The sequence below is a fragment of the Heterocephalus glaber genome, unplaced genomic scaffold, assembly GCF_053883595.1.
Source record: "Heterocephalus glaber isolate CG9 unplaced genomic scaffold, H.glaber_assembly_v1.0 deba00001457, whole genome shotgun sequence".
Classification (NCBI taxonomy): domain Eukaryota; kingdom Metazoa; phylum Chordata; class Mammalia; order Rodentia; family Bathyergidae; genus Heterocephalus; species Heterocephalus glaber.
The window spans coordinates 42,076,037-42,102,358 of NW_028258305.1; the positions used below are offsets into that span (position 1 = coordinate 42,076,037).

Below are 26,322 nucleotides of genomic sequence, written 5' to 3' on the forward strand. Positions count from 1 at the left end.
CCCTGCAAGCTCAAGGACCCAAGTTTGATCCCCGGTACCAAAAAAAAAAAAAAAAAGATAGAGCCTAAATATTTTATTACATTTTCAATTTCACTCATTGTAATTGGGGTGTTTAGAATGGCTATATCTTCTTTATTTAACTTTGGCAATTTGTATGTATTTAGGAATCTGCCCATTTCTTCTGCGTTTTCCATTTTATTGGAGTAGAGGTTCTCAAAGTAGGTATTGATGATCCTCTGGATTTCTGCTGGGTCTGTTGTAATTTCACCCTTTTCATTCCTAATTGCATGGATTTGGGCCTTTTCTTTCCTTTTCTGACAAGGTTGGCTAAAGGTTTATCAATTTTGTTGATTCTTTCAAAGAACCAACTCTTGGCTTCATTGATTTTTTTGTATTGTTCTCTTAGTCTCCGTTGCATTGATTTCTGCCCTGACCTTTATAATTTCCTCTCTTGTACGAGCTTTGGATTCATTATGCTCTTCTTTTTCTAGGAGCTTGAGGTTCTACATTAGGTTATTTATCTGAGTTTTCTCTGTTTTCCTAATATGGGCATTCACTGCTATGAATTTCCCGCATAGAATTGCTTTCACTGTGTCCCATAGATTCCTGTATGTTGTACTGGCATTTTCATTTACTTGTAGAAACTGTTTAATTTCTTCTTTAATTACTTCTGCAACCCATTGGTTGTTCAAGAGGGTGTTATTCAGTTTCCATGTGTTTGTTGGGGTTTTGCGGTTTCTTATGTTATTGATCTCCAATTTTATTGCACTATGGTCTGATACAGGGGTTAATTTTAATTCTTGTACATTTACTTAGACATGTTCTATGAGCTAGCATGTGGTCTATTCTGGAGAATGACCCGTGTGCAGCCGAAAAGAATGTATATTCCAATTTTGTGGGGTGGAACATTCTGTAAACATCTATTAAGTCCATTTGTTCAGTAGCTTGGTTCAGTTCTAGAATTTCCTTGTTACCTTTTTGTCTAGATGATCTGTCTATTTGTGATAGTGGGGTATTGAGGTCTCCCAATACAGTTGTGTTAGTGTTTATTTGGTTTTTCATCTCCATTAATATTTGTTTTGTATAGTTGGGGGCATTCATATTTGGTGCATATATATTTAGGATTGTCATCTCTTCCTCTTGGATTGTTCCCTTCACAAGGATGTAGTGACCATATTTGTCTCTCTTAATTAGTTTTGGTTTGAAATCTACTTTGTCTGCAAATAAGATTGCTACCCCTGCTTTCTTCTGGGTTCCTATGGTGTGGAGAACTGTTTTCCATCCTTTTACTTTCAGCCTGTGAGTTTCTTTTTGAGTTAGGTGTGTTTCTTGTATACAGCATATTGTTGCATTTTCCTTTTTAATCCATTCTGCCAGTCTATTTCTTTTGATTGGTGAATTGAGGCCATTAACATTGATGGTTATAATTGATAGATATTGATTTATCCTAGTCATGATGTTTTACTTTTGTTGGCTCTTTTCTTATTTTTTCTCCCTTTCCCTTTAGTGTCTTACCTTGCCTGGTGGCTTCCCTCTGTTGGGCCTCATGGAGTGGTGACCTTCATTGTTTTTTTCTAGGATATTGTTTAGAATTGCTTGTAGTGCTGGTTTGGTGTTCATGAAATTTCTCAGGTGTTCTTAGTCGTGGAAGTATCTAATTTTCCCATCGATTTTGAAAGATAATTTTGCAGGATACAACAGTCTAGGTTGGAAGTTATTTTCTTTTAGGGCTTGAAATACTTCACTCCAGGCTCTCCTTGATTTGAGAGTTTGTGTTGAGAAATCTGCTGTGATTCTGATGGGCTTTCCTTTGCAGATGATTTGTTTCTTTTCTTTAACTGCTTGTAGGATTTTGTTTTTCTCTTGGGTTTCTGGGATCTTGACTATTATATGTCTAGATGTAGATCTTTTTTGATCATGGCTAGTTGGAGTTCTATATGCCTCACTTATCTGTATGTCCAATTCTCCACCTCTGTCTGGGAAGTTTTCCACTATTACTTCTGTGAACAGTTTTTTTATGTCAGTTGTGCTTTCTCCTGTTTTTTCATGGACTCCTATCAGTCTTATGTTATTCTTCTTTGCATTGTCTAGCAGTTGTTGAATTGATTTCTCATGGTCCCTTACTATTTTTAAGAAATCTCTATTTTCATGGTCTCTAACCACGATCCTGTCTTCTATATCTGATATTCTATCTTCAGATTCCCTTAATCTGCTGTGGATACTTTCAGTGGAGTTTTTGATCTCCTGAATATCTGTTTGAATCTGTTGCATGGATTCCATTTCTTTCTTACATTGGGCGGTCATGGTTTCCATTTCTTTCTTATGCTGGGTATTCATGGCTTCCAGCATGTTTCTGGGTTCATCTATTTTTTTTTTTATCTGTTTCTGTTCATGTCTTTCACTCTGCTCACCATCTCTGTAGATATCTGGGAGATTATTTCTGCTTTGAATTTTTCTAGAGCCTCATTCATCTGTTTTGTTACTTCCTGTGCTATCAGTTCAGGGTATCCAGGTGGTTGGTTATGGGACTTTTCCATCTCATTTTCCCCAGGATTTATCTTTGGTGGGGTGGAAGTCTGAGTTTGTGCCTTGCTTAAATGTCTTCTCATTTTTGTTTTTGGTACTGTCCATGGTTTAACTCCTGGGTTGATAGTTTGAAATTGCTTATTGTAGGTATCTTTGTTGCTTGTAATTAGAACCCTTATGGAATGATTGCTTCTCAGAGGTGTCTTCCAGATATATCTGGTCTTTAAGTTTTGAGTCTCTAATGACTCTTAGGCTATCTCATTTTCCTTATACTAGGAAGGTTCATTAACTAGGTCAATAACAACACCTTAGCCCAAGTGATACAGTCAGCAACACCACTGCATCAAGTACATCTTCGAAAATGACATTTTGTGGTAGTTATTAATCTATCACGTTTAGCTGTGTGAATTAAATCAAGGTCGAGGACCAACCCAACATACAGTGAATAAACTCTTCAATATAACAACTTTACCGTTTGGGATGGGGAGTTAGAAGGGGTTGGGGAGGGAGGGACAGATGCGAAGAAGGATAAGGGAAGATTAGCAGTGTGGCCAGAGGACACAGGTGAGAAGGAAAAAGAGAATAATAGGAAAATAAAGAAGAACTCCGAATGAGGACCAAAACAGGGACAAAAAGGGAAGATGAACAATGTGGGGGAGCAAGAGAGTGAGTGTAAGAGGGAGAGAAAGGAAAGAGAAAAGAAAGAAGAAAAGAAAAAAAAGGAGAGAAAAACAAACATTTGCAAAGAGTAGGAAAAAAAATTAAAGATAAGAGCAGCAAAAGAAAAGAGAAAAAAAACCAAACTAATAATACTAATTTTGGGAATAAAAAATAATAATGAAGATGAACAGCCTCTTTCAGGGTATGTTTCTGATGTCACAATAGACAAGGTGGGTAGCAGTGTGCAGATAGAAGTCAATAAGTCTCAGCAAGCTAGTCACAGACCCGTGAGATTCAGGCAGATTTCTGGCTGCAAGGCCCAAGTTGAGCTCCCTGTCCTCCTGTAGGGTTGAACTCTGCAGAGTTGTATTGCAGGTTCCAGCTGCCCTTCCCTTGAAGATAGTCCCCATCCTGATGAGAGGTGAAGATGACTCCAACTTACCCAGTACAGTGGTCTGGTGGTCTGGTGTCCTCTGCATCTTTGTAGTGTGGAACCAGGTGGCTGTACAGAGAAGAGGCGGGGGGTGGGGGTGGTGTCCAGTGGATTGCTGCCAGGGCACGGGCTGATTTGGCTTATTCTGCGCGACTCGTGACCTTGATATGGGTCCACAGACCTGCCTGTCTGCAGGGGGCTGATTTGGCATGTTCTGCGTGACTGACCAGTGATTTAATTAATCATACCTACGTAATGGAGCTTTCATTAAAAACCTAGAAGAGCTGGGTTTGAAGAACTTCCAGGTAGCTGAACATACAGTATGCCTGAGGAGGGCGTGGAAACTTCACACCCCTTCCTTCATACCTCACTCTGTGCATTTCTCTTTGGCTGTTCTTTATCCTTCGAATGGTCTTTATGAATAAGTAAGTAAATGTAAGCACAGTGTTTCCCTGAGTTTGTGAGCCACTCCAGCATATTAATCAAACCCAAGGATGGGTTGCGGGAATCCATGGTTTATAGGGGGTGGTTGGAAGTGTGAGTGGCCATCATTACTTCCAGCTGCCTTCTGAAGTTGGGGGCAGTCTTAGGAGGTGGAGTGCTCAACCCGTGAGGTCTGCTACTATCTCCAGATGGATAGTGTCAGAGTTGAATCGGATCAGAGGACACCAGCTAGTGTCTGCTGCAGACTTGCTTGGTGTGTGGGGAAACATCCTTCATGTATCTAGCTGTGCAAAGTGAAGTGCAGTGTGAGAGGGCTGGGAAAAGTCTCCTGGCACCTCTGAGGGTTGCATTGAATCACAAGGAGATACTACCTGGTTAGGGAGACTTGATGCGTTAACAGTACTGAATTTTCCATTTCATGAACATGGTAGTTCTCTCTTTAAGTTTCGCTTTTATATTTTGTAGCTTTGAGCATACAACTTTGATCATGTTTTTAAAAAGTTTTTCATCGAATTATTTCATATTTTTTGTTCCTGTATTTCTAATTGTCTTTTGCTAGCTTAGAGAAGTAAAATTGAATTTTGTGTTTTGACCTTGTATTCTGCAATGTTGGTAAACTCACAGTATTTCAATAGGTTTTGTAGCTTTTTTTCAGGAGGTTCATTGGGATTTGTTGTTGTTATTTTGTTGTTTTGAGTGCCAGGTATCAAACTCGGGACCTTGTGCTTCCAAGTAGATGGCGGAACCACTGAGCTAAATCCCTGGCCTGTCATTGGGATTTTCTAAGTAGATGGTTGTACTATTTGAAGTAAACACATTTTTATTTCTTCACTTTCAGTCTTTAACTTTTTGTTTGTTTTGTTTTTTGGTACCCAGGATCGAACTCGGGTCCTTGTGCTTGCAAGGCAGGTGGCAGAACCACTGAGCTAAATCCCCGGCCTTCTAACTTTTTTTTTAAAGAAGTGCAATTTCATTTTAAGCGTTTAGAATTTACCATTATAGTTCTCTGAATGAAGAACTTTACCATTATAACTCTCTGAATGAAGACTTTAAAATAGAGATTCAGTTTCTACAATGGATAAGGACCTAGTTAGGTTATTTATTTCTTCTTGAGTGAGCTGATTAGTTTGTGTTTTTCAAGGAGTATTTGCATCTAAGTTAGCCAAGTTGTTGACATAGTTGTTGTCTTTGTAAAATTTATTTATTTTTGTAATGTCTATAGAATCTGTAGTGATGTCCTCTTTTTCATCCTGCCTGTCTGTCTCTGTCTCTGTCTCTGTCTCTCTCTCTCTCCTCTCTCTCTCTCTCATATAGTCTGGCTAGAGATGTATTAGTATTGATCCATGCAAAGAACTAGAACTAGCTCCTTGATTTTTTTTGTTTATTTCAATTTCATTGATTTCTGCTCATTCATTTTTTCCTATTTTCTTGTTTTGGGTCTAATTTGCTGTTTCATTTAGTGTCTCAAGTTGGAAGCTTCAGTTATTGACTTGAGAACCTTCTTTTTTAGTATAGACATTTTTCATATTTATAAATTTAAGTGGGCCCCTTTTTTGGTGATATTGGGGGATCAAAGTAACTCAGGTGCTCTCCACCACTGAGCTACATCCTTAGCTCCCCCCACCCCTTTTTTTGGTACTGGGGATCGAACACAGGACCTTGTGCTTGCAAGACAGGCGCGGTGCCACTGAGCTAAATCCCTGGCCCCCTTTGGCCCCCCTTTTATTTTTTATTTTAAAACAAGATCTCACTAAGTTACTCAGTCAGGACTCCAACTTGCGAATCTCCTGACTCAGCCTTCCTCATTGCTAAGATTACAGGCATGTGCCATCATACCCAGTACAAATAGTACCCACTCTTTAGTTCTCTTAAGGCTGAGGTTGAATCATCCTATTTTGGAGACAACCAGTGTTGTTATTGATTCAGTATCCTTTTACAGATGGTTTATATATACACAAGTAAATATTTCAGAATGTAATTTTCTCTCTTTTAACATAATTTCTAGATAATGTTCTAAAAATTATTTTGTTCTGTACTTTGCTTGCTTTTCAAATATTTAATCTTTCTTGAATATGATTCTTTATCTTTCATATATTATTTCTCACTCATTTTTGTTGTTGTTGTTGTTGTTAGTTTTTGAGACAGGGTCCTGCTGTGTAGTTTAGGCTGTCCTTGAACTCACTATGTAGCCCATGCTGGCCTCAAACTTGTGGCAATACTCCTGCCTTAGTAGCAGAACCATCAATAATGATCACTTTCGAGATCAGTCAGTTCCTGAAGAAAAGCACTCCTTCTGATAGCATTTCCTGGATGTTATGTTTTTCCTTCCAGACTGTCTGCAGAGTCCTCAGCACTGTGGTATTTAATCTTCAAACTCTTACTAGTTCTTACACCACTGGGTGACTTTTAACCACATATGGTACCGTTCTGCATCATTGTTAGAAATCTACTCCTTTTAATTATCTTTCAGCTATTGCCATTTCTCATATAATGCAGTGGATATTTTGTTTTATTTTTGTTTTTCGAGACAGAATCTCCCTGTGTAGTTCAGGCTGACCTTGAACTCACTATGTAGCCCATGCTGGCCTCAAACTTGTGGCAGTACTCCTGCCTCAGTCTCCCGAGTGCTGGGATTGTAGGTGTGTGCCACCATACTTGGCTTATACAGTGGAAATTTGACATAGGAATATTCCTCATAATTTCTAGGTGCTGTATAGGGTTATATGTGGGATGATGTCTTTATTTCTGCATAACTGTGTATTTTTTAAAAAGCCCATCCTGAGCCAGGCGTGGTGACACATGCTTGTAATCCCAGCCCTTGGGAGGCTGAGGCAGGAAGATCACCAAGGGCTTGAGGCCAACCTTAGCTACATAGTGAATTCAAGGTCAGCCTTATACTTAGTGAGACCCTGTCTCAAAATCCAAAAACAAAACAAAACAAACAAAAACTAAAACCCTATCCTAATTTTATTTATCTAGTTACAGAGTCTCCTGTTTTATGAATAAACTTAATGAAATGTAGTGATCTTTCTATGTGCAAGAAAGATTTGGAAACTGAGGAGCACTCTCAGGATCATTAGTGAGTGTAAATAGGGGGACATTTGCTTTTCAAAACCAAGATGATATAGTTCCTGTTATTGCAAAGGTATTTTACTCTAAGTTACTACGAAGTTATGATCACAAACTCTGAGAGTAACACAGAAACCTGTTGTTAACTTACGTATGCTAACTTTAACAGTCAGCAAGGGAGTTTTTTATCCACAGTGAACCAGGGTATGGCCAAAAGGATGGAGCAGTGAACATGGGTCAGGGCCTTGTCTTGGTTTTGTTGGTGGGTGGTCTGATTTCTTTGGGTAATTGATTTACGTTCTTTTCATCTTTCCAGTTCATAAAAAGGAGTTAGTATTAATGTCCCTTTACCTCTTCTTTCTCACAGTGGTGTCTGAGAAGATCTGAAATGGACATGATTAAGCTTCTTAGAATAAATACCAGCATGGTGACTCAAAGGTTGTTACAATGAAAACAAAGATGAATGTAGTATACAATCTTCATAGGCATGTGCACCTTATCGTTTAGTACGTAACAGTGAGCTCCTGTTATAGTGTCCTGATGTAAGGAACCCATTCCTGAATTACTCAAACCAGGTGGTCCCTCAGTTTTGACTACCTGAAAACACTTCAGATGCGAGTATAATGGGTTTAACTAATAAGAAATTATTCGAGTTCTTCACAGCCAGTAGAAATTACTTTACAGACTGACCTACAAACTCATTTCCAGGTAATTCAGGTTAGCTTCAGCATTCTTCACTTAGCATGGATGAAGGACAAAACCAAGGGTTTCTAAATGTGGTAAAATTGTAACTGATAAAGGCAGTAGTCCTTTTACTGGTTGCTAAATATGAAGTGATACATTGACTGCTTTTATGGTTTCAGAAAGCAATTATTTCTAATATTTATTTTGCAGTGAGGGCCGAGGCAAGTTGACGGTATTTTCAGTTAAGGCTATGTTAGCAACCATGTGTGGTGGAAAAATGCTGGACAAATTGAGATGTAAGTATTCTCATATTATTTGAAAAATTTTATCTTCAAATTAGGTCTCAAACAGTTTTAAATGAATGTTTTCGGAAATTTGGATAATGCTATGTTGAGCTTTTAATATTTATTGATTTATTAAATATATCACTTTGCAGCAGCCGGCTCAAGGTTTGTGAGTCACGCCACCTACTGTTCAGATGGAAAAGTGGTTGATTTAATAGGTTCATAATAGTAAGGCTGCCATTTCAAAAGCCATTAAAAATGTTTTCCGTATTATTAAAATTATGCTTGGAGATGATTATATCGAGAGTTCTTAGAAAATAAATTGCATTGCTTTTACCACATTTGGTCAAGTTAAGCCTTTAATTCTATTCTTTATTAGGTAGTATTTGTTGTAGTAAAGCTGTTCCTTAGTACTTAGGGTCAGGCTCAGCAATTTAGAAATTAGTGACTTGTTCCCCCACCCCACCCCAGTTATCTTTCCCTTAGGGGTTATTATTATTATATATATTGTTCTGGTACTGGGGATTGAACTCAGGACCTTGCACTTGGATGGCAGGCATGGCGACACTGAGCTAAATCCCTGGCCTGTTGTTATTATTTTTTGTTTTTTGACATTTTACTCTTCACTGGAGACTATAAGAATGTAGTTGAAATCACTGTTTAATTTTGCTGCTTAAGGTTTCACTTATTCAGTCATCAGATAATTACTGACTACGATATTCCAAGCATTGGCATATATTTTTATACTTTTTGTATATTTTACAATGTTTTTCTTATGGGAAAAATATATTTCACATTTATTTTCTCATGGAATCCTTCAAAATTCCTTTGAGCAGCAGGTGACATTTTCTTTGCTTTATAGAGAGGACAGCATTGAGATTTTATCTAAATTCAGAGCCCCGTTCCAAGCTACTCCTGTCATTCTCTACGTGCTGGTACTGTAATCAGAGGATATGTAATTATAATCTAGTGTTCATGTACCATGATACAGGTTCCCAGAGAGTAAGAAGCTCTGTCAGGTTTCCGGGAGATGAGATTGAAGCCGTGAGTTTTAATGAAATGTTGAGCTACTCTGTGAATTTATCTGTTGAAAAAAATTGCGTCGTCTGTCTTATAGCATTTCTAGATTTTTAGACTAGATTTTGATGATTGCATCCTTTTGATGTTTCTCTGTGCCCCTAAGTTGTTTTGTTTTGTTTTGTTTTTGGTACCGGGGATTGAACTAGGGACCTTGCGATTGCGAGGCAGGTGACGGAACCACTGAGCTAAATCCCCGGCCCCCTAATTTTTTTTTAATTGAAAGTAACAGAGGCCTGATCAGATTCAAGTCCAAATTTCTTCATAAGATCACCTCATGAGGCATTTGTTTCCTGTGGTTTTTCTTCCATGTCACTATGACATTGAAAGTTGGAATGCTAGATGATCCACTAGATTAGATACAGATATTCTAAAGAAGGACCTTAGGTCATGCGATTTGGTTAACTGTTGCCCTGCTTATCTTCATTTCAAAATCAGCTGCAAAGTTTGCATATTTTTGGTTAAAAATTTAGTTTTATTTAAATATTTTTCAGAGATTTTTCACTTGGCACCACAAAATATTACTCTTTTGGGCCAGAATCTTTCGTACTTAATTCAAAATGACTTTTTCTGAGAAAGATAGTATGGATGAAATTATATTTGATGCAAACACAAAAAAGAAAATTGGAATTTTGTCTCGTTTTAAATAATTCCACATTTAAAATATTGTCTGTTTTTAAGTGATAATTCCAGATTTAAAAATTTGTATACTATCTTTATTCATAATAGAGAGACTGCTTGAAAAACAGTAGAAAATTGATTATATAAGGACATATTCTGAAGTTTAAGTTCCTGTGATTATACATGGTCTGCTATGTTTACATTGGTTCAGCTCACCTCACATATACTAGGTGATTAAATTTTTGCCAAGTACAAATTATTACTTGAATCCTAAAATGGCTACAGTTCTCTGTTTTAACTAGTGAAAAATGAAAATTCTGTTAATAAGTATGAAAAGGGTATCAGTTTTGTTTTTATTGTTTTGTGCTGCTGGGGTTCAAATCCAGGGCCTTGAGCATGCTAGGCAAGCACTATACCACTGAGCTACAGCTACAGGCCCCGATATCAGATTTTTTGCTGTGGCTTTGAACTTCGTGTTCAACACAAAGCAGCCAACATTCAAATGGCAAGAGAACACACATGCCAAGCCAAATGGGGTATGTCAGTGTGCTCAGAATGCCAGATCATTGCACTGTACAGACTGATACAAACTGTACTAGATCACATAAGCATGTTTATCTCATTCAGACGTATTTTAAATATGGTGTATCTTCATGATCAAAATTACAGTTTGTCTACCACCTGTAGTTCTGTTTCATTTTTATTATATCTTGACTGTGGAATGAGATATTGAACATAAGTAACCTTTTTGGGGCATTGAAGCCTATTTCCACTTTTTAATTTAAATCATATAAGGTGGAAATTACTTTAAAATGTTGATGTTTAAACAAAAGTCACCGATCATAACTTAAACATTTTTCATCTCCTAGTAATATCATTGTCTGATGTGTTTAGGGCTAATTGTGAAGTTTAGGGTTGTATAGTTCCTTCTGATATTTTGAGACTGTTGTTGATCCTTGAACAACACCAGGTTAAGGGAGAGCTGATCTTCCCAGTAAGAACATCCACAGATAACTTTTCAGTCTCCCAAAACTTAACTACTAATAGCCTACTCTTGGTGGAAATCTTGTGGATACCATAAATAGCTGAACATATTTTGTGTGTTCTGTGTATTACATATGACAAAAATACATGAGAATCATGAGAAACTTGAAATCATCTCACTTCGTACTACAAAATGTAATTCTCTGGAGAAACAAGCTGCTCACTTGGAGATGACCTGTGCCACACAGTGTTTTACATAGGTACTGGTGGGGCTTGAGTTGACTACAGTAGCAGTGGGCGGCAGCTACAGAAGTATTAGTCATTCAGTGGGTACTGCAGCCTTATGTTTTAGTATGGTATCTTTGCGTTTACATTCTCTTGACTGCTAATGGTGCCATGCATAATCTGTGTTTTTATAAGTTTTGATAAATTTTAACTTTTTGTAATTTCTGTATATCTTATGGTATAACTGATAAATAATCGTATCTAGATATATTTTATACATTCATGATATACATTTCTTAATTTTTTTTGGTAGTTGTAGTTATGAAGTTCATCTTTGGGTTCTTAAAAATTGTCACAAATCTTCAAAAATAGAAAAATAAGAAATCCTTTTATAAGTGACCCAAGCAGTTGAAACTTGTGTTGTTCAAGTGTCAGTTTTAGTGTGCTTTTTCAGTTTTTAATTTGTTGTTAACTGTCAGTGATGGGGTGTGTGTGTCCCTTATCACCTAGCTAACTTGATGATATTATTAGTGTACCAGCTCTTGAAATCTCTCCTTGCTTCTACTTTTCATATACTATTGACAGAGAAAACATGAGTCTTCTTAGTATTTTATTTAAGGTAAAGATATAAAATGATTACTCTGTTATGAGAGAAGTACTTGAAATCTGTGGTTGTCCGTTTTCGGTGTTGTGAGACCTTTGCCCCTTGGTTATCATGTCCTCCTTAGTTGAGGTGGCTGAATAATGGTACAGCCAAAATAAGCTACAGTAGTAGGTTGTAACATCAAATGATAGTTCATCATTTTTCCACTTTCTTCTATCTACTAATTAGTCCATTGTTTTAGTTCTTGGTACCTGTTCCAACCTCTTCCTACTAAATGAATTCTTTACTGTTATCTCTATTAATGTTTCCACTATGTTAGGTTTTCCAGTATGTGGGATATGCATTAGCATTTTACTTTTCATCTTTCTGTTTTTTTCCCTTTCAGAATTTAAAAAATTAAAAATTTTTAATGATATTTTCATAACTTTTTTATTTGATGTTTTAATGTCAAGATAATGTTTGCAGGCCAGGGATTTAGTTCAGTGGTTCTGCCACCTGCCTCCCAAGTGCAAGATACGGAGTTCGATCCCTGATACCAAAAAAAAAAAGATAACATTTGAAATCGCTTCAATATTTCTTTTAGTTTGAAACGTTTTAGTTGGAGCTACTACCAACTCATTTTATTATTTTTTTCTTTTTCATTTTAGTTTAATATGTACTACTCATGGGTCCTCAGGATCCATAAATTTAATTTTGTTTTTTATGAAAGTGAAAAAATTACACTCATGTTTATTTGTAAGCATATTATGTAAGTATGTATAAGAAAAAGAAACAAAATTAATTTTCAAAACACTTAGGACAAAGTTTCTTATAGTGCTGGCTACAAATTGGCATTATACAGTCACTTTTTTTTTTTTTCCTACTGGGGATTGAACTCAGGACCTTGTGCTTTCGAGGCAGGCAGCAGCACCACTGAGTTACATCCCTGACCCTACAGTGACTTTTAAAAATGCTTCCATTCCTCAGGACCCATCTGTAGTAGCTGTGGGTTAATTAGATTTTTCAGATTTGTGTTAAGAGCATTTCTGTCTCCACGTGTCATTCATTTATAGAAATGGTTCCCTGATGTGGCGATTGTATCACAGATTGAATAGTAACTTACAACAGAATTCTAAACACAAGTGATTTATAAGAGGAATACAAAATTTAGTTAAAAGCATAATAAAAGCTCAATAATGTCAGAAACCAAAAATACAACTCATGAGAACAAGACTTGCAGACTGTAATGCTCATTATTTATTAAATCATACTTAACTCTTAGTTAATTTAACTATATGATTTATTTACATTGTCTCTGTTTTCTAAGATACCTAATCTTTTCTTCAAACCCTCTCAATTTGCACTAAAAAATAATGATTGATTATAGCTCAATGGATGCATATTGAGGCCATCCTCTTAAGTGAAATAAATAGAACACACATGTGAGAATACCAAATAGGAGGCAGCCACCTGATTCCACAATACAAAGACGCAGAGGACACCAGACCACCGGACCAAGGTACTGAGTTCCACTGTTCCCGGCCCAGAGATAGGGGCTTCTGAGCCGTCGTCCCACTGCTTCTGGTCCGGAGGAAGGGGCTTCCTGGTCACCATCCCTCCCGCTGCTCCCAGCCCAGAGGAAAGGGCTTTTGGGCCACCTTCTGTCCCACTGCTCCTGGCCCAGAGGAAGGGCCTTCTGAGCCACCATCTCACTGCTCCTGGTCCAGAGGAAGGGGTTTCCCGGCCACCATCCCTCCGGCTGCTCCCAGCCCACAGGAAAGGGCTTTTGGGTCACCATCCCTACCGCAGCTCGAGGCCCTTGTCCCACCTCACCCAGCTCAGAGGAGGTAATCCCTGCAGGCGCTAACAGCCCCCCGCCCCAGTCGAAATGAGAAAACACGTAAATAAGTCTCAAAACCAGACTTCCAGATCACCTACAGCAACCCCAAAGGGAAATGAGATGGGACACTCTGATACTCAACCACCTGGACCCACTGAACTGGCAACAAAAGGGGATCTGGAAAAAATGAAGTCAGAAATAATTTCTCAGATAACAGGAGAAATTGTGCCCCTAGTGCAAGACATGATTAATAAATCTAGAGAGGAGCTGAGGAACATGATGGAATCCCAACATAAAAAACAAATGGAATCCATAAAACAGATGCAAATAGATTTCCAGGACATGAAAAACTCCATTGAAAGTCTACACAGCAGAATGAGCCAATGTGAGGACAGAACTTCAGATATAGAAGATAAGATTGCAATTAGTGACCAGGAAAAGAAAAATTGCTTCGAAATTATAAGGGAACATGAGAAATCAATCCAGCAGCTGCTAGATGATGCAAAAAAGAATAACATAAGACTGATTGGGCTCAATGAAGAAACAGGAGAGAGTGCAGATGACATAAAAAAATCTCATCACAGAAATAATGGCAGAAAACTTCCCAAGCAGGGGAAAAGAGCTTGACATACAGATAAGTGAGGCATATAGGACTCCAAATAGCCTTGATCAAAAAAAATCTACACATAGGCATATAATTGTTAAGATTCCAGAAACACAACAGAAGAACAAAGTTCTCCAAGCAGTCAGAGAAAAGAAACAAATCACATACAAAGGAAAGCCCATCAGAATCACAGCAGACTTCTCAACACAAACCATCAAGGCCAGAAGAGCTTGGAGTGACATATTGCAAGCCCTAAAGGAAAACAGCCTCCAACCCAGATTGATGTACCCTGCAAAACTATCTTTCAAAATGGATGGAGAAATAAGATACTTTCATGACAAAGAGCACCTTAGGAACTTTGTGAATACCAAACCAGCACTCCAAAGAATTTTACACAATATCCTAGGAACAGACATTGAGGATCACAACCCCAGGAAGCAAAGCAGAATGTACCCATCTGGCATGACAAGAAATTAAATGTAAAGGGGGAGAACCCAACGAAAAGAAAAAGTCATGACAATGACAAGTCAATACGTTTCAGTTATAACCATCAACGTTAATGGTCTCAATTCACCAATCAAAAGAAATAGACTGGCAGAATGGGTCAAGGAGCAAAATCCAACAATATGCTGCATACAAGAAACACACTTACTTCAAAAGGAAACTCATAGACTGAAAGTTAAAGGGTGGAAAACAATACTGCATGCAACAGGAACCCGAAAAAAAGCAGGAGTAGCTATCCTCTTGGCAGATCAAGTAGATTTCAAACCAACACTGATTAAGAGAGACAGAGAAGGACTCTACATCCTTGTAAAAGGAAGAATCCAAGAGGAAGAGATGACAATCATAAATATCTAACACTAGTGCACCCAACTATATAAAACAAATACTAACAGACATGAAAAGCCATATATGCACTAATACAGTTGTAGTGGGGGACCTCAACACCCCACTGTTACAAATAGATAGATCAACTAGACAAAAAATAAGTAATGAAATACTAGAACTCAATCGAACTCTTGAACAAATGAACTTAACAGATGTTTACAGAGTCTTCCACCCCACAAAATCAGAATACACATTCTTCTCAGCTGCACATGGGTCATTCTCCAATATAGACCACATACTCACACATAGAACATGTTTAAGTAAGTGCAAAGGAATTGAAGTTATCCCCTGTATATTATCAGAACATAGTGTGATGAAATTGGAGATCCATAGCAAAAGAAACTCAAAAAATTTCATAAACATGTGGAAATTGAACAACACACTTCTGAATAACCAATGGGTCACAGAGGAAATTAAAGAAGAAATCAGACAGTTCCTTCAATTAAATGACAATGACAATACAACATATCGGAATCTATGGGACACAATGAAAGCAGTCTTATGAGGGAAATTCATAGCAGTGAATACGTATATTAGGAAAACAGAACGAGCCCAATTAAACAACCTGATGCTGAACCTCAAGCTTCTGGAAAAAGAAGAGCAAGACAAACCCAAAGCTCATACAAGGGAAGAAATTATAAAGATTAGAGGAGAAATCAATGCAATGGAGACTAAGAGAACGATACAAAAAATCAATGAAGCCAAGAGTTGGTTCTTTGAAAGAATCAACAAAATTGATAAACCTTTAGCCAACCTTGTCAGAAAAGGAAAGAAAAGGCCCAAATCCATGCAATTAGGAATGAAAAGGGTGAAATTACAACAGACCCACCAGAAATCCACAGGATCATCAATACCTACTTCCAGAACCTATACGCCAATAAGATGACAACACAGAAGAAATGGACAGATTCCTAGATACATATGAATTACCAAAGTTGAACGAAGAAGACCTAAAAATTCTGAACAACCCAATATCAACCAATGAAATTGAGAGTGTAATTAAAAACTTATCACCTAAGAAAATCCCGTGCCCTGATGACTTCACTGCTGAATTCTACAAGACATTTAGAGAGGAACTGCTGCTGCTACTGTTTAAACTCTTCAATGAAATTGAAAGGGAAGCAATACTCCCAAATTCCTTCCTGGAAGCAAGCATCACCTTGATCCCCAAAGCAGAGAAAGACCCAACTGAAAAAGAGAACTATAGGCCAATCTCACTAATGAACATAGATGCAAAAATCCTTAATAAGATACTGGCAAAGAGAATGCAGAAGATCATCAAGAAGGTCATACCCCTGATCAAGTGGGATTCATCCCAGGGATGCAGGGATGGTTCAATATACGAAAATCAATTAATGTAATACACTATATCAATAGAGCCAAGGACAAAAACCATATGATTATCTCCATAGATGCAGAAAAAGCATTTGACAAAATCCAACATGCATTTATGATAAAAACCCTACAAAAAATTGGAATAGATGGTCTCTACCTCAAACTGATAGAAGCCATCTATGAAAAACCAACAGCCAATATCATACTAAATGGTCAAAAACTGAAATCCTTCACACTAAAATCAAGAACAAGACAAGGATGTGCACTATCACCACTCTTGTTCAATATAGTTCTGGAAACATTAGCCATGGCAATTAGACAAGAGAAAAAAATAAAAGGAATAAAGATAGGTAATGAAGAAGTCAAATTGTCATTATTTGCAGATGACATGATACTCTATATAGAAGACCCCAAGAACTCCACCAAAAGTCTTCTAGACTTAATAACCAAATTCAGTCAAGTAGCTGGTTACAAGGTCAACACACAAAAATCAATAGCTTTCCTCTACATGAATGACAGACTCACTGAGAGAGAAAGAGGGCAAATAATTCCTTTCACAATAGCATCCAAAAAACTGAAATACCTAGGAATCAACCTAACGAAAGAAATCAAAGACCTCTTCTCTGAAAACTATGGCACTCTGAAAAGAGAGATTGAAGATGATATCAGAAAATGGACAGACATCCCCTGCTCCTGGGTAGGAAGGATTAATATAGTGAAAATGGCCATACTTCCAAAACTCCTATATAGATTTAATGCAATTCCAATTGAGATCCCAGCAGCATTCTTCATAGACCCTGAGAAAACAATCCAAAAATTCATTTGGAGCAAGGAGAGACCCAGAATAGCAAAAGCAATTCTAGGTAACAGAGACATGGCAGGGGGTATCACAATCCCCAACCTGCAACTATACTACAAAGCTACTGTGATAAAAACAGCATGGTACTGGCAAAGAAACAGACCTGAGGACCAGTGGAACAGATTACAAGATGCAGAAACAACTCCAGACACAGTCATGTCATCTTCGATAAAGGAGCCAAACACCCTCACTGGAGGAAAGATAGCCTCTTTAATAAATGGTGCTGGAAAAATTGGGTTTCAACTTGCCAAAGATTAAAACTAGACCTATATCTCTCACATGCACTAAACTAAAATCAAAATGGATTAAAGATCTAAATATTAAAATAGAAACTCTGAACCAGTTGGAACAGAGGTTAGGTAGAACCCTTGAAGACATCGGTGTAGGAAAAGATTTTATGAACAAAACCTCAGTTGCCCGTGACCTAGCACAAACAATCAACAAATGGGATCTCTTCTTATTAAAAAGCTTCTGCACAGCAAGAGAAACCACCAGCAATGTGAATAGACAACCCACAATGTGGGAAAAAATCTTCACCTGCTCTTCCTCAGACAAAGGTCTACTATCTCGAATCTATAAAGAACTTAAAAAGATCAGACCTCCCAAATTTAAAGACCCAATCCAAAAATGGGCATCTAAAATGAACAGACATTTCTCACACAAAGAAGTAGAAATAGCAAATAAATACATGAGAAAATGTTCAACATCACTGGTCATTCGAGAGATGCAAATGAAAACAACGCTGAGATTCCGCTTCACTGCAAAAAGAATGGCTGCTATCATGAAATCAACCAATAACAAATGCTGGCTGGGCTGTGGGGAAAGAGGAACCCCGCTCCCCTGATGGTGGGAGTGTAGACTGGTGCAACCACTGTGGAAATCAGTATGGAGATACCTCAAAGAACTAGGACTGGAGTCCCATTTGACCCCGCTATTCCCCTGCTGGGTATCTTCCCCAAAGAATTAAAAGAATCATACCACAGTGATATATGTGCACCCATGTTCATAGCAGCGCAGTTTGTAATAGCTAAAACTTGGAAACAGCTCAAATGCCCATCAACTGGAGACTGGAGAAAGAAAATGTGGTTTTTTAATAAAATGGAGTACTACTCAGCCATAACAAATGAGAAATTATAGACATTCATAGCTAAGTGGATGCACATTGAGGCAATACTCTTAAGTGAAATAAATAGGATACACATGTGTAAATACCAAATAGTTTCTCTGGTGTGAGAAACTGAAAGTGTAAATAAGGACTAAATGTATAATAGGTAATGTGAAATAGGAAGAAAAGGGGCAAAGGGGAAGGAAGTGGGAGGGCTAGGGGAAAGGATAGAAGGGAATGGGATTAATATGAGAAAATGGAAAAATAGGAACAAAATCTTTGTAAATAGGGAGGGCTGGAGGGGTTGAAGGGAGGGCTGGGCAAGGGTGAAAAATAAGAACCAAGAGAGAATATATAAAGGTGCAAATTTCCGAAGATGAATGTCATTATATTGTATACCTAAAATGTACCAATTATTAGAATGGATAATCGATAATGTAAAATAGGAAGAAAAGGTCCAAAGGGGTAAGGGTAGTGGGAGGTGCAAGGGAAAGGAAAGAAGGGAAAGGAAAAATGATGAGAAATGGAAAAAATGGAAATAAAGTCTTTGTAAATAGGGAAGGGTGGAGGGCGTGAAGGGAGGGCTAGGAATGGGGAAAAAATAAGAACCAAGATGCATTATGTAAAGGTACAATTCCCAATGAGAAATGTAATTGTGTTGTATACCTACAATGTACCAATAAAAGAATTTAATACAAAAGAAAAAAGAGAATACCAAATAGTTTCTCTAGTGTGAGAATCTGAATGTGTAAATATGTATTTTAATTTCTTGATGTACCTTCATACTGTCATAATGGTTGTATTTCCCATTCATTTATTTTTTTAAATTGACAGATAAAATTGGTTGTGTTTACTGTGAGGAACATATACTTAGAACCATTATACATTGAAAATGTTTAAATATGTACTATTAATATGTACATTAAAAAAAGATTGATAAAATTTCTTTAAAATTCATTTAAAACCTAGTACTACCATTTTGAAGAGTGGTGCAACAGATGTATGGAGAAGGGTATAGAAACACTCATATCCATTCAGTCAGTACATTTTTGGAATTTACTCTAAGGAATAATCAGAGATGTACTTCAACATTTAGGGTTATTTTATCTGAGACTGGCATCTTATTATGTCATCCTGCCTGGCCTTGAATTCCTGGGGTCAAGCAATCCTCCTGCCTAGCCTCCTGAGTACTGAGAGTGCAGGCCAGCACCACTGTGTCCAGCTGAAAGTTTTAGGTATATTTCTTTTTTTTTTGGTGCCGGGGATTGAACTCAGGACCTTGCACTTGTGAGTCAGGCGCCGGAACCACTGAGCTAAATCCCTGGCTTAGGTATATTTCTTTTTTTTTTGTACCAGAGATCGAATTTAGGACCGTGCCCTTACAAGACAGGCAGCAAAATCACTGAGCCAAACCCCTGGCCCTAGGTGTATTTCCTGAAACAGTAATATATGGGAACTTGAATCAGTTTAGTGTCCAAAAGGAAGAGCTCAGTTAAGTTTTGGGACACCCACATGATTGACTATAATGCTTTTACAAATATGTTACAGATGAAAGTACATAAATGTCATGTAGTTTTCAACAAAATTTTATTAATGCACACAGGAAAATAAATATAACAAAATGCTAAGACCTTACATGTATAAAGTATATCACACTTAGATTCATTATTTTGTTTCATTTAAGATTTAAGAATTAGCAATCATTTTGCATAACTTTTCTTATAAATGAGAGAAACCTATCCTAAAAAAGTATTGTGTTAAGCCAGTAACTCAAGAAGTATTGAATTACTTTATTGTGCCTTCATTTTCTGGACCTAGCAGTTATTTTTTTTGGTACTAGGGATTGAACTTGGGACCTCGCGCTTGTGAGGCAGGCAGTGGAACCACTGAGCTAAATCCCTGGCCCATAGCACTTATTTTTCTTATTAAATAAATATGCTTCTGCTTGTTCTCTTATAATATGGACTGTTTTATGAATTAAAATTTTACTACTTAAAATCTATTCATATGACTAAGTATAATTGAAAATAATATTTTTGGGTGTGGTTAGTCATATCACTATCTAGATACTCCTTTTTATTATTTCAAAGAAGTAAAATGTAAGCCGGGTGTGGTGGTGCACACCTGTAATCCTAGCACTCCAGAGGCTGAGGCAGGAGGATTGCCCCAAGTTTGAGGCCAGTCTGGGCTACATACAGAGACCTGGTCTCAAAAACCAAAAAAAAAAAAAAAAGAAGAAGAAGATGTAGATTTTGTTGATAAGAGTCTATACATGTGTGTTTGTGTGATTGCTGTATTTATATTCTTGGTAGCTAAAGACTGTGGTCCTGAAAATTTCCACTAGTGGCTATAATTTAATTACATTTTAGTTTCTTAGCTATGAATACATTGATTAGCAATAGAAAACTGAACTAACAGTAGTTTAAATACATTAGAATTTATTTTTTCTCATGTGAAAATAAGTCCAAAGGCTGTTAAGTTCAAAGTTGACACCATGGCCTGAGAATATTGAAAGATTCTCGTTCGTCATCCTTTCCTGCTCTGCTATGTGGCTTTCTTCCTTAGGGTAATAAGATGATGTTATGGCCCAGGCCTCACATACTCATTCCAGGCAGAAGGAAGAAAGAGGCACCAGTATTAGGAAAATAAAAAGTTATTCATAAATCTACTGGAGTTACAGTGTGCAGAAGGACTGGAAGTAATTTTTTATAAGTGGGCCCTTTGTCATTCTAATCGCAGTCAGGTTTCAGTTAGCAAAAGGGGAAATAATTGAGTGGGGGCCTTGTGCCTGCCATGTCCTATATTGACTTATCTCCGTTAGGGTTTTTGTTTGTTTGTTTGTTTGAGACAGGGTCTCACTATGTAGTTCAGGCTGACCTTGAACTCACTGTGTAGCCCAGGCTGGCCTCAGACTCATGGAGACCCTCTTGCCTCAGCCTCCTGAATGCTGGGATTATAGTCATGCCCCACTACACCTGGCCTCCATTCAGATTTAATGGATGATTATTTTCTGCATTATAAAAAGAGCAGCCAGCTGCTTAAAGATTGACTCATACTCTTCCCTCAGTTGAAGAACATCACTTTATTCCATCAGTGGTAACATTTCAGAACTTTCTGTCTGTAGTCCTTCTTGAACTGTGACCCAGGCCTCTCTCTTTCTGTCTGCAGGGTGGTTTTGCTTGAAAATGTGCAGATTAGTCCAAGTACAGTTAGGTTCAAAGCTAATAGGGTGTTGGTCTTTGATTTGCTTACTTCAGTCAGAGTCATCAGCATTTTCCCACGCTAGAGATTTAGAACAACCCTAACCTTTAGCATTCCTGTATCCGCTGATCAAGTTTGCCATTAGCTGCTATTCTTTGCACTGAAATGTCTTGAGTTTGACGCCATTCCCATTATGGACACTACTGTGACCTAGAATCTGACTCCCTCATTTGTGCTTTATTGACGAGGTTTTCTCCAATTCTGTTCCTCTTCTTTCAGTCATAGTAACATCAAATCAGCACCATCACACCCCAGCCCAGGCTGGGGGAGTTGAGTGCAGAGCCTTGCACATTCTAGACAAAACTTCACCACTAAGCTCCCTCCCCAGCTCAAATCTTCTTGAAACTTAGCTTTCTAAACATTTCAGCCCGCTCAAAAGTTCTAAAGCCAAATCAAAATGGCTTTCTTTTATCTGTCAGTTTTCTTTTATAACAAGAATATTCTTTTCTTTTTTTTTTGGTACTGGGGATCGAACTCGGGACCTTGCGCTTGCAAGACAGGTGCCAGAACCACTGAGCTAAATCCCCGGCCCGAGAATATTCTTCTTAATCCATCTTTATTTCAGAGTCAGAATGTTCTCCTCAGTTCCCTGTTTCCTGTTTACCACCAATAACAGACATAACCCTACACATTCCTGTCCAAGGGACTTGTCCCTCTCTTCTCTAGTGTGACTCTCAGTTCCACTCTAGCCTGTTTTCACTTCATTATTCCAAACCCCAGTTTTCAGAGCCTAGATTCCTGCCTTTTTGAACATTCTTAACAATTTCTTTTTCTGACTGTTGGCATATCTACTTCTGTCTTCTTTATTAATATTTCACATATGGTTCAATTTCTTTAAATCTGTTTTTTGGAAGTTCATCAGTTTATCTTTCTGCTTGTCTATTTGTCCTTCATCAGAGCTATGCTGTTTATTATGTAGAATAAACATAATTACATGGTTTTTTTAGCTGTTGTATACCTAATTCATTTCTTTTTTTAATATTTGTGGTTCCTGTTTCATATTGATAATGTCTCTTGTTTATTATGCTTATTTTCAAGTGCTTAGTCTATTTATTTTAGTAATATGCTTCTAAAATTGGTATTATGTTGTCCTTTAGCTGATTTTTTTTTTAGGTAGTTAATTCTTGTGCCTATATTTTCATGTCTATTCTAAATTATATCTTAAAGGAATATGGAATAATGAAATTTACTTTGGGTCAGACAGGTGTGGGTTTAAACTTGATCTGGCAACTTACTAACTTTTTGACCGTAAGTAAATTAACCCTTTTATGCTAAAATATCATTACCTATATCTTTTTTTTTTTTTTTTGGTGGTATTGGGGATTGAACTCAGGGACATTCTACCACTGAGTTACATCTCCAGCCTCCCCCTGCCCTCATTTTAAATTTAATATTTTGAGACAGTCTTGCCAAGTTGCCCAGGCAGAACTTTTTAACTTTCAGTCCTTCTGCCTCAGCCTCCTATAGTGCTGAGATAACAGGTGTACATCATGGTGCACTCTCAGAAACCCCAGATAGTGTCTTAAAGTTGAAGTTTTTTTTTTCCCCTTACATACAAGAAGTCTAGAGGTAGATAGTCCAGGCTACTTTGGAAGCCTCGTGTTGTTGTTTTTGTTCTCCTCCTCCTCTTCCTCTTCTTCCTCCCTGGAATTGAATTCAGGACCTTGCGCTTGTCAGGCAGGTGCTGTGCCATTGAGTTACATCCCTGACCCTACCTCATGTTCTTCTGAAACCCAAGTTTTTTTTCTGTTTTTCTTTTCTACCACCTGTGCATGATTTCTGTGTCAAGGTGGCGATTGCCACATACTCTAAAGTGGCTGCTGGAGCTTTTGCAGTCATAGCTGCATTTCGTAAAGCACAAGAAGGAGAGGATAAGGGGAAGGGGCCTGCCTTTTGGGTAGTTTGCTTTCTTTAGCATTTCTGAAAGTATCTCTTAACCCTTTTGTTTATGGTCTCATTGGCCAATACTTAGTCACATGACCATACCTTGCTAAGATGATGCTGGGAAATTTACTCTGTTAGTTGAGAGCGTTGCTGCATAAAATGAAATTAGTGTTCTATTACTAAGGAAGAGGAAGATAATGAATATTGAATGACTATTGCCAGGCACAGTATGGTACTTGGCACATGGTAGGGGTTAATAAAAATATCTTTTTGCCTGTCCTCTTCCTGTTGATTTAGAGTCATTGTAGCTCATAATTCTTCTTTGATTCATCTGGATCTTGTTTTTCCAGCTGTGGTAAAGTTTGTTGGGGAGAAGAGCTACGTATCATAGTACTTTGTTGTGCTTCAAAATACCTGGCATAGTGCCTGGTAGTTGGACCACATAGCATGAACTTAGTTGGTATTTTTTAATTAATTGATTTTATTTTCCATTAACCCATACCTGTTTTAACCTCTCATTGAATTCTTGTTTCCTGCAACCCATGTTGATATTTAATATTTTTCCTTTCAACTACAAGGTAGGAGTAGTTGTAAGGATATACCGAAAATTTTCATTCTTTTGATAATGTCCTGTTTTCTTAAGCCTTAAAAATTACCCTATGGAGGGCCGGGGATTTAGCTCTGTGGTTTCGCCACCTGCTGCGCAAGCGCAAGGACCCAAGTTCGATCCCCAGTACCAAAAAAAAAAAAAAATTGCCCTATGGAGTGATAATGTAACATTTTATCTTTTTTAGATTAATGTATTTAAAATATTTTTGTCTTCACTTGGTGCTTCAGGATAAATTCCCCAAATTGAACCTAAAGAGTAATACATACATGCCGGGGATTTAGCTCAGTGGTGCCGCCACCTGCCTCGCAAGCGCAAGGCCCTGAGTTCGATCCCCGGTACCAAAAAAAAAGAGTAATATCTACAGGTATATTCTGTATATTTATTATATAGATAAAGATTTCTCATATACATACTTACTATGGATATATATACTATGAATTTTTAAAATACTGTGTTTGAAAAAGCCTCAGGAAATGATTTTCTGTGCATATTTAATTCATTATCTTTGTTTTATAGGAAAGCTCAATAGTTTGAAGAAATGTTTAGGTCACATTTCTTTGTCATGTCCTGTTTTTATACCCAATTGTGGAAGAAAAGAGGGGAATAAGTAAAACATAAACTTTGTATTAAAATAAAGAAATAGTAATGTATCTGGAAATTTCTTTCCCATCTGCTTGGCTAGACTATATAAAAATAGGGTTCTGTAGTGTCAGAATATCTTGGGATAGAAGAGTTTATAAGCTGTAATTTTAATTCTACTTTGGAACTCACTAAACACAATGTTTTAAACATTCTTTATGTTTCTTTCATATTTATCCCTTCACAGGTATACAATTACATTCATTAGTACACGAATATACAAATAGAGTATAATTACGTACCTTATCACCAGTATGCTAAATATTCATACATTCAGACATGTATATGCTTTACATAAATATAGATACTTAAGGATAAAGATAAGCTGCTACAAATTATTCTTGGAATACAATGAGGCATACATAAGTAAAATTAAAATTATTTCATTCAGTTATATATACTCAAGGGTAGGTAAGTGGCCATACATGAGAAGATCATTCAACTTCATGTTTAGGTATAATATTAAGTGCATGGAATCTAGGGGCCTTGTCAGCAAAGTAACCACACAGTCTTAATGAGAGTAGTTTTAATATTAGTTAAAAATCATAATAACTTCATGATACTTTTAAATGATACTTTTTACTGGTTACAAACAGCATAGAGCCATTTATAAAAAGCTGATTATATTCTTATACTTTGATTTTATTTGGTTTTGTTCTCATAGATATTTTCTCCCAGATGTCAGATTCCAGTGGCTTAATGATATTTAGCAAGTTTGACCAGTTTCTGAAGGAAGTTCTGAAGCTACCAACAGCTGTCTTTGAAGGGCCATCTTTCGGTTACACAGAGCACTCAGTCCGCACCTGTTTTCCACAGCAGGTAAGGACAGTTGTTTAGAATCCAGGACTAGAAGAGCCTCATTTGTCCTTCTGTCTTCTAACAGATTTCACGAGATTACTTCCAGTCTAGGTTATAAAGTCTGGAGTAGGGGAGAAAAAACAGCTTTGGGGAGGGGTGAGTGGATGGAGAAAAAGGGGAGGGGGAATTAAACTTTACCTGAGAACTCTTTTTGTTAGGGTAGGGTAGGGGGACTGTCTTTTCTTTAAAAAAAGATAGTGTTTGAAATATTTTAAAGAAAAATGTTGAAGTATTTAACATTATTGCTTGTTGCTACTGAACATATATCACTTTACCAAATAAGTCTTTAAACTGAGATACAGGAATTTTGACATAAAACTATAGCACTGTTGGATCATTCTTTCCCAAACATTGGAGACACAGAATGCTGTACTGCTCTCAGCTGCCAGCATAAAATCCCTCAGGGTATGCTGCCACTTTTTTTTTTTTTTTTGGCACCTGGGATCAAACTCAGGACCTTGCGCTTGCGAGGCAGGTGGCGGAACCACTGAGCTAAATCCCCAGCCCTGCTGCCACTTTTATATGACAAAAGATGAGTTTGATTTCCTTTTGTGGTCCTCACCAAGAGTTTGGTTTGAGTATACTGAGATCTTAATAGGTACTAAATGTAGCATTTATTTGTTAAGGTAGAGATTAGGTCAAAGAAGCTTAAGGCTTTGCTTAGAAAGTTCTGGAAAGTGGAAAACTAAGAAAAAAATCTGTGTTAAAATTAATGGTAAAGAGCCAGGGATTTAGCTCAGTGGTTCCGCTGCCTCCCTCACAAGCGCAAGGTCCCAAATTCGATCCCTGGTACCAAAAAAAAAAAAAAAAAAAAAAAAAATTAATGGAAATAGGGTATTGGCATAGTCT

General features: G+C 37.4%; 1 protein-coding gene across 17 annotated transcripts in view; it reads left to right on the forward strand.

Moving 5' to 3' along the window:
- The window catches only part of Dtnb (dystrobrevin beta), a 334,007-nt gene that overhangs the window by 118,908 nt on the left and 188,777 nt on the right, over positions 1–26,322 (forward strand). For 15 of the 17 annotated variants that reach the window (XM_087216210.1, XM_087216215.1, XM_087216216.1 and 12 more), the window contains 2 exons: positions 8,031–8,112; positions 25,280–25,434. In XM_087216210.1, the coding sequence (XP_087072336.1) occupies positions 8,031–8,112; positions 25,280–25,434 (237 nt within the window). Of the gene's footprint in view, positions 1–8,026; positions 8,113–25,279; positions 25,435–26,322 lie in introns of all 17 variants that reach the window. The other 2 variants (XM_087216204.1, XM_087216220.1) reach the window with 1 other exon arrangement.